This window comes from Callithrix jacchus, chromosome 7 (assembly GCF_049354715.1).
Source record: "Callithrix jacchus isolate 240 chromosome 7, calJac240_pri, whole genome shotgun sequence".
NCBI classification, from domain to species: domain Eukaryota; kingdom Metazoa; phylum Chordata; class Mammalia; order Primates; family Cebidae; genus Callithrix; species Callithrix jacchus.
Window position 1 is genome coordinate 57710481 of NC_133508.1, and position 15565 is coordinate 57726045.

Sequence of the window (15565 nt, forward strand, 5' to 3'; positions counted from 1 at the left end):
AGCTGGAATAGAACAAGAAGAGTAGATGTCTTAATCTGCTTGGGTTGCTATAACAAAATACCATAGACTGGGTGGCTTAAACAATGGAAGTTTTTCTCTCATAGTTCTGAAAGCTGAGAAGTTCAAAATTAAGGTACTGGCAGCTTTAAGTTCTTGGTGAGGACCCTCTTACTGGCTTGTAAATGGCTGGCTTCTCGCTGTATCTTTACATGGCATGGAGAGAAGCAGCTCAGGTGTTTTCTCTTCTAAGGGCACTAATACCATTGTCTGGGCTCCATTCTGATGATCTCAACTAAACCTAGTTACCCTCCAAACCTCCTATCTCCTAATACAATTATAATGAGCGTCAGGGCTTCAAAGTATGATTTTTCAGAGACACAACAGTGGACAAGGCAGATGTGTGCAAATGTGATCATGGATAATAGCAAGAATGAATGGTAATGTGTGACCGTGAAAAGAGGATCTATTTAGACAACTACAATTTTCACTTAACAGTCCATGATCAGTACTAAGATGTATGTTTTAAATGGGTTGTTTGGGAGTGGTTTGTTTTTTTCAGGGAGCAAGGGAGTCAGTAAGAACGTTTTAGTAAGGCTGCTTGGTAAGCTGAATTCACTAGAAAGCACCTACCTGTTTATTTTTACACAGTAGTAAACTAACAATGTGTCATTAGTGTAATGAGACCCATCCACATACAGGTCACTCAGCAATCTTAGATATGAAACGCTGTTGGCATCAGGCAGCAATTTTCTTCAAGGAACAGGTCCTATACTGCTGACATATTTGTTAGTATTGAGGGTGGACATTCTTATCCCCAAAAGGATCAAATTCTAGAGAATCATCAAGGGCCGTCAGCAGTGTGGTAATCATGGTAATCAAATAGAAATGAAAATAGAATGGTAAGTCCTGGTCTTGGCTTGGCATGTTCAGGATTTTCAGTGCTGTCCCAGAACATAAAGCTGTGAATGGTAACCCATGGTCCAGAAGTAATTTTTGCCCCCAAATCGTGTGCTAGACTGAAGTAAAGTATTTGTAATAAATACTGTGATGTAAGCAAGTGGCACCCCTGCATTCACTCTAAAACTCTGATTTCTGGAGAATAGTTTACTATTAAAAAAAAATTTTTTGGAGGGGGGAAGACAGTCTATCTCTATGTTGCCAAGAGTGGTCTCAAACTCTGGGGCTCAAGTAATCCTCCCACCTGTTTCCTGAGTAGCTGGGATTATACACATGTGCCGCTACTCCTGGCCAAGGACAGTTTGCTCTTAAATGTGAAGTAAATAGCAATATAGCAATTTTTAAAAATTGTTTAATAAAGCAATAACTCTCAGGTCCATGGTGACATACTATTCTCTATCAGTGGTTATGTCATGACCTTAGGTAATTTAACCTGCCAAAACTGTACATAATACTCTGCATACTATGAACACATCTATCAAAATGCATCTCTGTTAGACGTACTTGAAGAGGTATAGTGTTGAAGGATATGCACAAGATTCAAAAGGAGGTGGTCAGTTATGAAAGTATAAGTCATCTCTGATCATTTTTTTCTTCAACACATCATAAAATCTTCCATCAGGACACACATCCCTTCTCCTCCACCAGTTGACTCCAGCCACTTGCTGTTGTCCAAGGCTGACTTGTCATGTTTGCAATTCCAGGCTTTATTTTTTATGAGATTTAACTCCCTCTCTTGTTCTCTCGGTGTCTCTTCCTGTTCTTACTCCTGTCATGTTTTGCTTTTAAACACTTAGAGTGGCAACACTACAAGCTCTATATCTGGCTAACAGTACATAGAATGTTTAAAAATCTGCCTTTAGTGCCATTCTTTGTAGCTGAAGTATGCCTGTCTCCCACAGCACAGATAAAAAGTAACAAAACTATAATCTCAGGGCATAAAATAAACTCTTTCAAGTTGGTTATCCTTTCATTGAGGCATTTACCTTCTCACTCACAACTATTACCTGCCAAGAATCATTCTAGGCACTGGGAATTCAGCAGTGAGCAACATAGAAAAAGTTGCTATACTCTTGAAGTTTATATTCCATTGGGGTTCTGAGATGAGGATTCTCATTTCAATTATAATTAATATAAAAGCACAGCAATTTAAAGTTTCAATAATCCAACTTCAAATTGTACTTAAGTACAGACTTAGATACAGGACAACATTTCTCTTGCCCACTCTTCTCCATCTGCCACTTAATTCAGATGTCCTCCTCCTAAAAGAAGTGCTAAATTCTAGTCAAATGCGTTATTATTCATGAAGGGAGTCTCATAGTCCTCTTCAGTCAGTTCTAGTTGACCTAGCAGTGGAAGCAGCAAATACTCCAGAATCAGAGTTGACTATCTCTTATGATTCCCTTATGCTTTGTATGATATGCCTTAGTAAACCTTGGTGGACACAGGCAGCTGCATATAGGGATGGATATGTACATATGTGTGTGTATTTGCATGTATACGGTATTACAGACCAATGAGGGAAAGCTGAATCCATTAATTTCTAAAGGAATCCTTCTTAAAGGTCTACCCTTTAAGACTTCATGAAAAGGCCAGGTGCCAGTGGTTTACACCTGTAATCCCAGCACTTTGGGAGGCTGAGGCGGGCAAATCACGAGGTCAAGAGATTGAGACCATCGCAGCCAAGATGGCAAAAAACCCCATCTCTACTCTGAAAAACACAAAAATTAGCTGGGTATGGTGGTGCATGCCTGTAGTCCCAGCTACTCGGGAGGATGAGGCAGGAGCATGGTTTGAACCTGGGAGGCAGAGGTTGCAGTGAGCCAAGATCAAGCCACCACACTCCAGCCTGGCGACAGAGTGAGACTCTGTCTCAAAAATAAAAAGACTTTATGAAAAAACTAACAAACAAAATAATTTTGTACTCTTGGATTCACCTAATCACTTCAAAGTAACAAAAGAGGTTTTAAATGGAGGTATGTAATCAGTGTGAGCAACATGGAAAGAGAAAAATGGCTTAACAACTGCTCTAAACAATGAGAATACATATTCTCCTAAATCTTACAATCTTACAATCTCAACAATCTAGGAGGGTTTTTAAACCTCAACACTACTGACATTTGGAATAGGATACTCATTTCTTGTGCAGGGCTCTCCTGTGGGCACTGTAGTAAGCTGAGCAGCATCCTCATCCTATACTCACCAAGATGCCATGCCAATAACTGAGAAGGACTGCCAAATGTCCTGAAGTGGGGGTGGGAGGGAATGTCCCTGGTTGAGACCAGTCTCCCAGATACTAGTTTAATTTTTTATTCACTCTCTTCAATTTCTTTAAGTCTGTTGGGAGTTATCATTTTTCAAGCTAATAATTACCTTAAGGAAATTTTTTTAAATGCCTATGGTCTAGAGGTTTGGAAAATATTATATACAGTAGATCCTTCCTGTCTGATTTCACAAGAAACATTAGCAAAGTAAACAGAGGCTTGAAGAAAAAAAATCTGCTTATGCCAGCATTGTTGAAACATATACTAATAGCTCAATTTTGGGCATTTCACTTTTGGGCAACACTGGTCCATGGACATGTCATCTTGAAAAAGCAATTGGCTAGACTTCATTTTTTTTTTTTTTTTTCTTGAGACAGGGTCTTGCTCTGTCATCCAGCCTGGCGTGCAGCAGTGGAATCTTGGCTTACCACAACCTCCACCTCCTGGGTTCAAGTGATTCTCATGCCTTAGCCTCCAAAGTAGCTGAGATTACAGATATGCACCACCATACCCAGCTAATTCATTTCTTTTCTAACAGTGCAAAGTAATATAGCACACACTAATATACCCATTGCCCAAATGTGTCAAATCTTAACATTTTGCTGTATTTGTTTTAGATCTTTTACTTAAAAAAAAATCAGTGTGTGTGTATATATACATATATTAGAGACGAGGTCTTGCTCAGACTGGAGTGCAACAGTGCCATCATAGCTAACTGTACCCTTGAACTCCTGGGCTCAACTGATCCTCTCTTGCCTCAGCCTCTAGAGTAGCTGGGACTACAGGTATATGACACCACACCCAGCTTTCTCACTCTTTTTTTTCTTTTCTTTTTTTGAGATAGGGTCTCATTCTGGTAACCCAGACTGGAGTGCAGTGGCCCAATCATGGCTCACTGTAGCCTCAACCTCCTGGGCTCGAGTGATCCTTCCACCTCAGCCTCCCAAGTAGCAGGGACTACAGGTATGTGCCAACACACCTGCCTAATTTTTTCTATTTTTTTTGTAGAGATGGGGTCTCACTATGTTGCCCACACTTGTCTCCAACTCCTAGGCTCAAGTGATCCTCCCACCTCAGCCTCCCAAACTGGAATTACAGGCATGAACCACCACAGCTGGCCACTTTTTCAGCTTTAAGAAACCAAATATTATAGTAAAGCTTAAAAGCCTATAGTGGTTTAAAGCCTATAGTGGTTCCAAGACACAGAACACTGAAAGCTTCTGAGAAGCTCTTCTTAAATTTCCTTCCAAAACACTTTCACAACCCCCTCTCTGTCTCCAGAGCTATTATACAAAAGCCTCCTAGACTCTATAATAGTATACAGAGAGGGGGCTGTGAATGTGCTTAGGAAGGATGTCTAAAACTTGTATACAAGTCTAGGAGGCTTTTGTATAAGTCCTAGACTTGTTTACAAAGAAAACATGCAACCCCTAATACTATAGACATGTATCCCCAAACACCAAAGTTAGTTTTGTTTCATTTTTGAACATTAAATAAACAAATCACATAGTATCTTTCTGGGTCTGCCTTCTTTTACTCAAACTTATTATCGTGAGATTTATCCATGTGCCTGTAGTTGTACTTCAGGTTCACTGTCCTTGTAGAAACACACTACAATTTATCCATTCTTCTACTAACGGGCACTTTGTTTTTTCCTGTATCAAAAATGCCACAACATTTTTGTATATATTTGCTAGCATGTAAGATATGTATGTTTATTGGTTTCTGCCATAACTAGCATTTCAATTCAGCTTTAGTATATCATGCTAAACAATTTCCAAAGTGGCTGTTGCAATTCACATTACCATTAGCAGTATGCAAGAGTTCTTGTTGCTTTACATATTTGTAAATATCTGGTAAATTACTGAATAGTATATGAACACCTTCGGCATTATTGCCTAATTCCCCTCTAAATGGTTGTATTCATCTTTGCAAACATTTAAAAATGTTTGTTTTTTTCAATCTAGTAAGAATAAATTTTACAGAACTATGGTTTATCTTTTCTTAGTTTATTACCTCCATGATAATGAATAAGATGGAATATCTTTTTTTCCTTAAAAAAACACCCAAAAACAGAATACACGCGCAGGACATGCAGGTTTGTTACACAGGTATCCATGTGCCATGGTGGTTTGCTGCACCTATTGACCTGTCCTCTAAGTTCCCTCCCCTCTACCCCTACCTCCCAACAGGCCCTGGTGTCTGTTTTTCCCCTTTGTGTCCATGTGTTCTCCATGTGTTCTCCACAACTTCCACTTATGAGTGAGAAGATGTGGGGTTTGTTTTTCTGTTCCTGTATCAGTTTGCTGAGATAATAGCTTCCAGCTTCATCCATGTCCCTGAAAAGCACATGACCTCATTCCTTTTCATGGCTGCACAGTATTCAATGGTATATACATGCATTTTTCTTTATCCACTCTATCACTGATGGACATTAGGGTTGATTCCATGTCTTTGTTACTGTAAATAGTGCTGCAATAAACACACATGTGCATGTGTCTTTATAGCAGAATGACATATATTCCTTTGTGTATATACCTAGTAATGGGACTGCTGGGTCAAATGGTATTTCTGGTTCTAGATCCTCGAGGAATCATCATACTGTTGAACTAATTTACATTCCCACCAACAGTGTAAAAGTGTTCCTTTTTCTCCACAGTCTTGCTAGTGTCTACTGTTACCTGACTTTAATAATCGCCATTCTGACTGGTGTGAGATGGTATCGCACTGTGGTCTTGGTTTGCATTTCTCTGATGATCAGTGATGCTGAGCTTTTTTTCATGTTTGTTGGCCATGTAAATGTCTTCTTTTGAGAAGTGCCGTCATTGATTATCTTTTCTAAAGTTTATCGACCAATGGAACTACACATATTTTTATTGGACTGGTTTTTTCCCCCCCTTACTGATTTGCTTCTTTTTCCTCCTTAATTCTGGATTCTAATATTCTGTCATTAATGCACTTCAAACAGATTATCCTTGTTGTAGTTTTATTTTTGTATAGTCTCCTTGATCTTCTTAAAAAGGTTAGCTTTTTATATTTAGATATTTAATAATCCTATGATGTTTGATGTCTATAGTAGGATCCTATGATTCTATGCTCACTGTTACCATTTTATTTCAGTTTCTTAATCCCTCAAAAACAATCAACTATGGTGTTAAAAGTCAGGACAGTGGTTACCTTTTTTGCTTTACCTGAGACTGGGTCTCACTCTGTCACCAGGCTGGAATAAGTACCATGGTACTATCATGGTTCACTGCAGCCTCAACCTCCTGTTCTCAAGGGATCCTCCCACCTGAGCCTCCCTAGTAGCTGGGACTACAGACACATGCCACCATGCCCGGCTAATTTTTTAATTTTTAATTTGTAGAGACAGAGTCTCATTATGTTGCCCCGTATGGCCTCAAACTCCTGGGCTCAAGTGATCCTCCCACCTCAGCTTCCTGAAGTGTTGACATTACAGGCAGGAGCCACTGCACCTGGCCCTAGTTATCTTTAAATAAGAGCAAACAGTGCTAAAAAGGGTCTAAGGTGTGTTCACTTTACTGATATACAATGAGTTGTATGCTAATGATTTGTGCACTTTCCTGTAAGCATGTTGCATTGGTGAGCTGAAGCTGGTTCAAACTGGTTTATGACTGACAACTGTTTAACAGGAATTTTGTGTCTAGTCATACAAATAGTCCTGAAAAGAGCATTTACATCATTAAATTTGGCAAATGCAACAAATGAGGAATTTCCCCACAGAAAGCATATATATTAGTCATATTTCAATAAAAAAGTTTAAAAGGTTAAAAACATATGCTAAAGGAATAAAAGTCAGGTGCAGTAGCTCACACCTGTATTCCCAGCACTTTGGGAAGGAGGCAGGAGGACTGCTTGAGTTCAGGAGTTTAAGACCAGTCTGGGCAACACAGTGCAATTCTGTCTCTATAAAAAAATTTAAAGATTAACTGGACATGGTGGTATGTGCTTATGGTCCCAGCTACTCAGGAGGCTGAGGTGAGAGGATCATGTGAGCTCAGATGGTGCAGTGAGCCCAGATCCTGCCACTGTACTCTAGCCTGGGTGACAGAGCAAGACAAAAAAGAAAGGGAAGGGGAAGGAAAATAAAGGAAAGGAAGAAAGAGGCTGGGTATGGTGGCTCAGGCCCAGGGTCCCAACACTTTGGGAGGCAGACGCAGGTTGATCACTTGAGCTCAGGAGTTCCAGATCAGCCTGGACAACATGCCAAAACCCCAAAAAACCTTAGGTCTACAAAAAAAAAAAAACACAAAAATTTGCTGAGCATGCGCCTGTAGTTCCAGCTACTTGGGAAGCAGATGTGGGAGGATTGCTTGAACCCAGGAGTTTGAAGCTGCAGTGAGCTGTGATCATACCACTGCACTCCAGCCTGGGAAACAGAGCGAGATCCTGTCTCAAGAAGAAACAGAAAAAAGAAAGGGAGGGAGGAAGGCATGCTCCAGAACATAAGGATAAATGAATATGAGAGAGAGAGAGAGAAGAGAGAGAGAGAGAGAGAGAGAGAGAGAGAGTGAGTGAGAAGGAGAGGCAGAGGAGTGGCTGGGGGAGAAGAGTGGTGCAGGGAGAGGGAGGGATGGGGAGAGAGAGAGAGAGAGAGGAGAGATGGTTGGATAAGTTATAGTATATGCATATTATTAAATATTATGCAATTAGTATAAAAGTATGAGTAAAATCTATCTAACAACATAGAGGGATGCCCAAAACATTTATTAAGTAAAAAAAAAAAAACCAAAAACAATACCTTCTTTATACATACGCTTATATTTTCATATGATCTTATAAATATGAAGAAAACTGTAGATGATTACATCAAAACCATTCACAGTGACTATCTCATAGGCAAGGCAGATTAACTGGCTGGGGCTACAAGCAGAGAGTAATAACTATATTAATCATACCATTTGACTTGTTCTAATAGATTATTATTTTAAAATTTAAAATAATCCAAGAGGCCAGGAATGGTGGCTCCTGTGCCTGTAATCCCTGCACTTTGAGAGGCTAAGGTGGGAGGATCACTTGAGCCTAGGAGTTTTGAGACCAATCTGGGCAAATAGTGAGACATCATCTCTATAAAAATAAAAAAAATTAGCCAGGACTGGTGGTGGTGTATGCCTATAGTCAAGGAGGAGAACTGCTTGAGCCCAGGAATTTGAAACTTTGGTGTGCTATGATCATGCTACTTGACTTCAGCCTAAGTGACAGAGCAAAAGACCTTGTCTCAAACAAAATAAATAAATAAACAATCCAATAAAGTTTAAAAAAGTCTCGTAAGTGGGTGGCTTTTCTACACTTTCTTCCTATTCCAATCCAATTTGTACTTTATGCCAGATCATTTCAAAGGTCATTTTCATCAATACCACTCTTCCATTAAACTACCTAAACACCTCTTAACTGCCTATCTGATAAAATTCAAAACTGGGAAAGAGCATTAATGTGTGATCCAGAGGATCTGGGATCTAGTCCTAATTTTAATAAGTGACCACGGGATGTCATAGCTACCACAATGAAAATGAGAGCCCAGAAATGGAAAATTAGTTTGCTTCCATATAACTGTGGCACATCAGGAGGCACTGTGGCAAGTGATTGAGTTAAATATTTCCTGATTTGGATTCTAGCAATGCCACTTACTAGTTACATCATTTTTCCTTCTTAAGCTCAGTTTTTGGTTCAATAAAGTGGGGCTAATAACACTGACCATTCAGGGTTCGAATAACTATTAAAATAATATGTATATATAAAGCCTCTATCCATATTGCAACTCAGTAGGTGCTGAATAGATGATTTTTCTTATAATCATCATCCTCATTCAACAGTCAACATTTAAAACCTTCAAAAATTAGACCTGAAAGGTTTTCAAGCAATATAGTTTCAATTTATTTAGGGCTTACTACAGGCTAAATTCTGAGTTAGAAATTTTGTAATCTCATTTCTTTTAATTAATTTTATCATTATAAATTGTATTAATCTCATTTTATGGATTAAAAACAGAGGCTTAAAGAGATCAATAGCTATACTTTTTTTTTTTTTTTTTTTTAAGAGACAGAGTGTTGTTCTTGCTGCCCAGGCTGGAGTGAAATGGTGCAATCTCAGCTCACTATAACCTCCACTTCCCCCGTTCAAGCAATTCTCTTGCCTTAGCCTTCCGAGTAGCTGGATTATGGGTGCGCACCACCATGCCCGGCAAATTTTTTGTATATTTAGTAGAAATGGGGTTTCACCATGTTAGCCAGGCTAGTCTCAAACTCCTGACCTTAGGTGTTCTACTCGCCTTGGCCTCCCAAAGTGCTGGAATTAGAGGAGTGAGCCACCACTCTCAGCTGAGATCAGTAACTATTCTAAGGTCATAAAGTTAGGAAGTGGCAGAGTAGGAATTAAACAATTTAATTCAATTCAATTCAGTTCTCTTCTGTTCAGTCCTTCTGTCCTGTCCTGTCCTGTCCTGTTCTGTTCTGAGACGGAGTCTCACTCTTGCCGCCCAGGCTGGAGTGTAGTAGTGCAATCTCTGCTCACTGCAACCTCTGCCTCCCAAGTTCAAGTGATTCTCCTTCCTCATGCTCCCAAGTAGCTGGGATTACAGGTGCATACTACGCCCAGCTAATTTTTGTATTTTTAGTAGAGACAAGGTTTTGACATGTTGGCCAGGCTGGTCTAACTCCTGCTTCGGCCTCCCAAAGTGCTGGGATTACAGGTGTGAGCCACCGTGCCTGGTGTGGAATTTAATTTTAAAGTTTTTTTTTTTTTAGTTATACTTTAAGTTCTGGGGTACACGTGCAGAACGTGCAGGTTTGTTATACAGGTATACAGGTGCCAGGTGGTTTGCTGCCCCCATCAACCTGTCATCTACATTAGGTATTTCTCCTAATGCTATCCCTTCCCTAGCCCCCATCCCCCAACAGGCTCCTGTGTGATGTTCCCCTCCCTATGTCTACATGTTCTCATTGTTGAACTCCCACTTATGAGTGAGAACATGTGGTGTTTGGTTTTCTGTTCTTGCGTTAGTTTGCCAAGAATGATGGTTTCCAGCTTATCTGTGTCCCTGGCAAAGGACATGAACTCATCCTTTTATGGCTGCATAGTATTCCATGGTGTATATGTGCCACATTTTCTTTATCCAGTCTATTTTTGATGGGCATTTGGGAACAAGCAATGGAGAAAGGATTCCTTATTTAATAAATGGTGCTGAGAAAACTGGCTAGCCATATGCAGAAAGCTGAAACTGGATCCCTTCCTTACACCTTACACAAAAATTAACTCAAGATGGATTAAAGACTTAAGATCTAAAACCATAAAAACCCTAGAAAACCTAGGCAATACCATTCAGGACATAGGCGTGGGCAAAGACTTCATGACTAAAACACTAAAAGGAATGGCAACAAAAGCCAAAATAGACAAATGGGATCTAATTAAACTAAAGAGCTTCTCCACAGCAAAAGAAACTGTCATTGGAGTGAAAAGGCAACCTACAGAATGGGAGAAAATTTTTGCACTCTACCCATCTGACAAAGGGCTAATAACCAGAATCTGAAAAGAACTTAAACAAATTTATAAGAAAACCCCATCAAAAAGTGGTCTAAGGATATAAACAGACACTTCTCAAAGGAAGAAATTCATGCAGCCAACAAACATATTTTAAAAAGCTCAACATCACTGGTCATTAGAGAAATGCAAATCAAAACCACATTGAGATACCATCTCATGCCAGTTAGAATGGCAATCATTAGAGTTTAAATTCTAAACCTTGAGCTGTGACTCCAAAGCCACACTTGCTGCTTCAGACTTGAGCCTACCTAGAATATGTTCTTTCTTCTCCAAATGTATATTTGCCATTATCTCAGGTCCAACTCAAATTCTATTTGCTTTACAAAAGTTTTGTGACTCTCCCACCAACACAGTGTTTTCTTTTTCTTTCAATTTACTTTTTGGTCTGACCAACCATTTAGGCATCAAGACACTGCTATATCACAAAATACCGTTTAAATAATTTTTTTCTTAGAAATGCTTATTTGCAAAATGGATTTTGAGCTCCTTTAAGACAGAGGATGTAACTTTTCCAAACCCCAAAAGACTTACCTACCTTTGATATAGGTAGTCAAAAATATTGGTAGAATGACAGAGTTTTGCATTTTCAAAGCTTGTTGCTAATCAGCAAGGCAGGACAACAATGGTTATAATAATTAAGAAAAAATCCAAATGTTAAAGGACAGACATTTCTGACACAAGTACCTTGGTAACAATAACAGGAAGAGAAAACAGAGATGATACATGGCAGTTTATGACTGTGGGATAGAGGACAATGAACACTAATCAGAAGCTCTTCCGTCTCTCTCTCTCTCTCTCTCTCTCTCTCTCTCTCTCTCTCTCTCTCTCTCTCTCTCTCTCTGTCTTGCCCTAGATTTGACAGGCTGTAGAGATTAAATGGCTTCAGACAATGAAAACAGAACTTAACAGTTTCTATGACATGAAATTATTAGCTTTAAAAACTTTTTGACTGCAGAACAACTATCCTGTCATTTTCACAGAGATTAGATTAGAATCAATGTGTTTTTAAATTTCAGACTTAAATATGAAAGTATGTATTTGCTTGCTTTCCCTAAGAGACACACAAGGAAAATTTGTTCCCCATGATGATAATTTTACACTACTAACTTAAACTTTACTCAATCTTCCTCATATTGAATGGGCCCATCTCATCCCCATTTCAGTCCAGACTTCATATCCCCTCTAGAGAGAAGTATACATTTTAATAAGACTGTCTTCATATAATGAAGATATTATATTAATAAATACTAAAAATATATTCTCCCCTTTATGTTGCCCCAATAACACTCTGGGAAGAATGTGTAGTGAGGGGAGAATATACCTCTTGAAGATTTCTGGTTTTACTCCTTCCTCTCTTCTTACCGTTACTAGACATCGACACATGTTTGCGTAAGCCACAGAGAAACTGGGTTCATCGATAGCCTTCTCAAAGACCAGGTCAATAACTCCTTTCAGCCGCTCCTCTGTATCAACAGTAAGTCCTGACACTTGCTTCATCAGTTGATTGAACATCTGTGGTGTCAATTTATTTAAGATACTTCGAACTTTTCTGAAAAGCTCCTAAAAGGGCCACAAAAAAGAAAAGAACATTAAAGTAACCATGACAATATGAGTGCTTTCTATAACGATTCATTTTTAAGATAATATTTAAGCTCAACTTCTTAAATTATTAACAAGAACTGTGGACTAGTCATAAAAATAATCTATTTTAACAAATAGTCAAAAATTACACTACCTTATTTTCACTACTGAGTAGAATTTTAGGAATAAGTATATACACACTTAGCTAGTGGGAGCATCATTTGTTAATGTTTCAAATGGCAATTTGACAATGCATATCAAAAGCTCTAAAACTGTGTATGTAATTTTTGAACCAGTAATTATACTTTTTCAAATGTATTTATGGCTGGGTGGGGTGGCTCACACCTGTAATCTCAGCACTTTGGAAGGCCAAGGCAGGTGGATCACCTGAGGTCAGGAGTTCAAGACCAGCCTGACCAACATAAAGAAACCCCGTCTCTACTTAAAAAAAAAAAAAAAAAGTAAAATTAGCCAGGTTTAGTGGCGCATGCCTATAATCCCCGCTGCTCAGGAGCCTGAGGCAGGAGAATCACTTGAACCCTGGAAGGCAAACGTTGCAGTGAGCCAAGATTGCACCATTGTACTCCAGCCTGGGAACAAGAGCAAAACTCCGTCTCTTAAAAAAAAAAAAAAGAAAGAAATATATCTATATTTAGAGATAGGTAAAAATATTTTAGCTACACTAATTTCCATCATAACCCTTTATAGAAAATAACTTCAATGTAAAAAAAACAGAAATTTGTCTAAATTATGGTATACTATAAATAATGGTATGAAATACTAGGCAGGAGTCTTTTAAAATAATGTTGTAAAAACTCTTAAAAAAAATAGGACTAGAAGAGACCTTCCTAGACTAGTAAAAGGAGATCTACAACTCCACTTAATGGTGAAAGGCAAAATGATTTTTGTCCCTAAGATTGAGAATAAGGCAAAAAATGTTTCTTCTCACCATTCCCATTCAATGCCATACTAGAGGTCCTAATCAATGCAATAAAGCAAAGACAAAGCAATAAAAGGTAGGTAGATTGTAAAGGAAGAAATAAAACTTTATGCAGAAAAGAGAGTTGTCTACATAGACAATCATAAGGAATCTACAAAAAGACTAGAATAAATCAGTTTAGCAATTGTAGGATACAATGTCAAAATGCAAACATCGACTATTTCTAAATATTAGAAATAAATAACCAGAATTAATTATTTTAAAAGTATCGGGCAGGGGGGTGGGTGGCTCACTCCTGTAATCCCAGCATTTTGGGAGGCCGAGGCAGGTGGATCACGAGGACAACAGATCGAGACCATCCTGGTCAACATGGTGAAACCCCATCTCTACTAAAAAAAATATATATATATACAAAAAATTAGCTGGGTATGGTGGCACATGCCTGTAATCCCAGCTACTCAAGAGGCTGAGGCAGGAGAATTGCCTGAACCCAGGAGGCGGAGGTTGCGGTGAGCCAAGATCGCGCCAATGCACTCCAGCCTGGGTAACAAGAGCAAAACTCCGTCTCAAAAAAAAAAAAAAAGTATCATTTATAGCAACACCAAAATCTATAAAATATTTAGCTAAAAAACTAACAAAAATTCAGGTGTGGTGGCTCACACCTGTAATCCCAACACCCTGGGAGCTCAAGATGGGTGGATCACTTGAGGCCAGGGGTTCAAGTGGCTAACATGGCAAAACCCCATCTCTACTAAAAATACAAAAATTAGCTGGATGTGGGAATGTGTGCCTGTAATCCCAGCTAATCAGGAGGCTGAGGCAGAAGAATCACTTGAACCTGGGAAGTGGAGGCTGCAGTGAACTGAGATTGCACCATTGTACTGCAGCTTGGGCAACAGAGTGAGACCCTGTCTCAAAAAAAAAGATGGAAAAAATATGAAAACTATAAATCACTGATGAAGGAAATCAAAGAGGACTTAAATAAATCAAGATACATATCATGTTCATGTATTAGAAGATTCACTATTGTTAAGATGTCAATTTTCCCCAAAGTGATCTACAGATATATCATAATCCAAATTCTAATAGGGCCTTTTTTTGTTTTGGGTAGAAAACAAGGAGCTGATTCTACAGTTTATATGAAAAGACACACACCGCCTGTGTGTGTCTCAGCACTTTGGGAGGCCGAGGCGGGTGGATCACGAGGTCAAAAGATCGAGACCATCCTGGCCAACATGGTGGAACCCCGTCTCTACTAAAAATAAAAAGAAAATTAGCTGGGCGTGGTGGTGCGTGCCTGTAGTCCCAGCTACTTGGGAGGCTGAGGCAGGAGAATTGCTTGAACCTGGGAGGCGGAGGTTTCAGAGAGCCGAGGTTGTGCCACCACACTCCAGCCTGGTGCCTGGTGACTGAGTGAGACTCTGCCTAAAAAAAAAACACACACACACACACGCACACACACAACCCTGGAAGAGCCTAAACAATTTTGAAGAAGAAAAAAAATTTGGAGAATTGAATTCACACAACCAGATTTCAAAACTTACTATATAAAGACAGTATGGTATAGGCCAGAGGATAGACACGTAGCTTGATGAAGAATGTAGAGTCTAGAAATAGACTCACAGATATATGATGAACTGATTTTCAACAAAGATGCCAAAAAATTTCAATGGAGAAAAGATAATCTTTTCAACAAATGGTGCTGGGACAACTGGACATCCACAAGAAAGGGGAAACAAAGAACCCTGACCTATTATCGTGTACAAAACTTGTACACCTCGTACGAAACTCAACTAAAACTGGACCATGAAACTAAATGTGAAACCTAAAACTATAAACTTCTAGAAGACCAAGTAGAAAAGCATTGTTTTCTTGGGTTTATGCAAATATTTCTTAGATATGACAGCCAAAGCACAATCATGAATGAAAGGTTGATTAATTCAATATTATCAAAATTAGAAACAGTCTGGGTATGGTGGTGCACGCCTGTAATCCCAGTACTTTGGAAGGCTGGGCTGGGTGAAATGTTTGAGCCCAGGAGTTTAAGACCAGCCTGGGCAACATGGTGAAACCCTATCCCTACAAAATATACAAAAATCAGCTGAGCACAGTGGCACATACCTGTAGTCCCAGCTACTTAGGAGGCTTAGGCGGGAGGATCGCCTGAGCAAGGGGAACTGAGATTGCAGTGAGCCAGGATCACATCACTGCACTCCAGCCTAGGGGACAAAGTGAGACTCTGTCTCAAATAAAATAAAACAAA

General features: G+C 39.2%; 1 protein-coding gene across 50 annotated transcripts in view; it reads right to left on the bottom strand.

Moving 5' to 3' along the window:
- The window catches only part of EIF4G3 (eukaryotic translation initiation factor 4 gamma 3), a 390720-nt gene that overhangs the window by 60543 nt on the left and 314612 nt on the right, over positions 1-15565 (bottom strand). For all 50 annotated transcript variants that reach the window (XM_078330654.1, XM_078330661.1, XM_078330664.1 and 47 more), the window contains one exon: positions 12144-12341. In XM_078330654.1, the coding sequence (XP_078186780.1) occupies positions 12144-12341 (198 nt within the window). The remainder of the gene's footprint in view (positions 1-12143; positions 12342-15565) is intronic.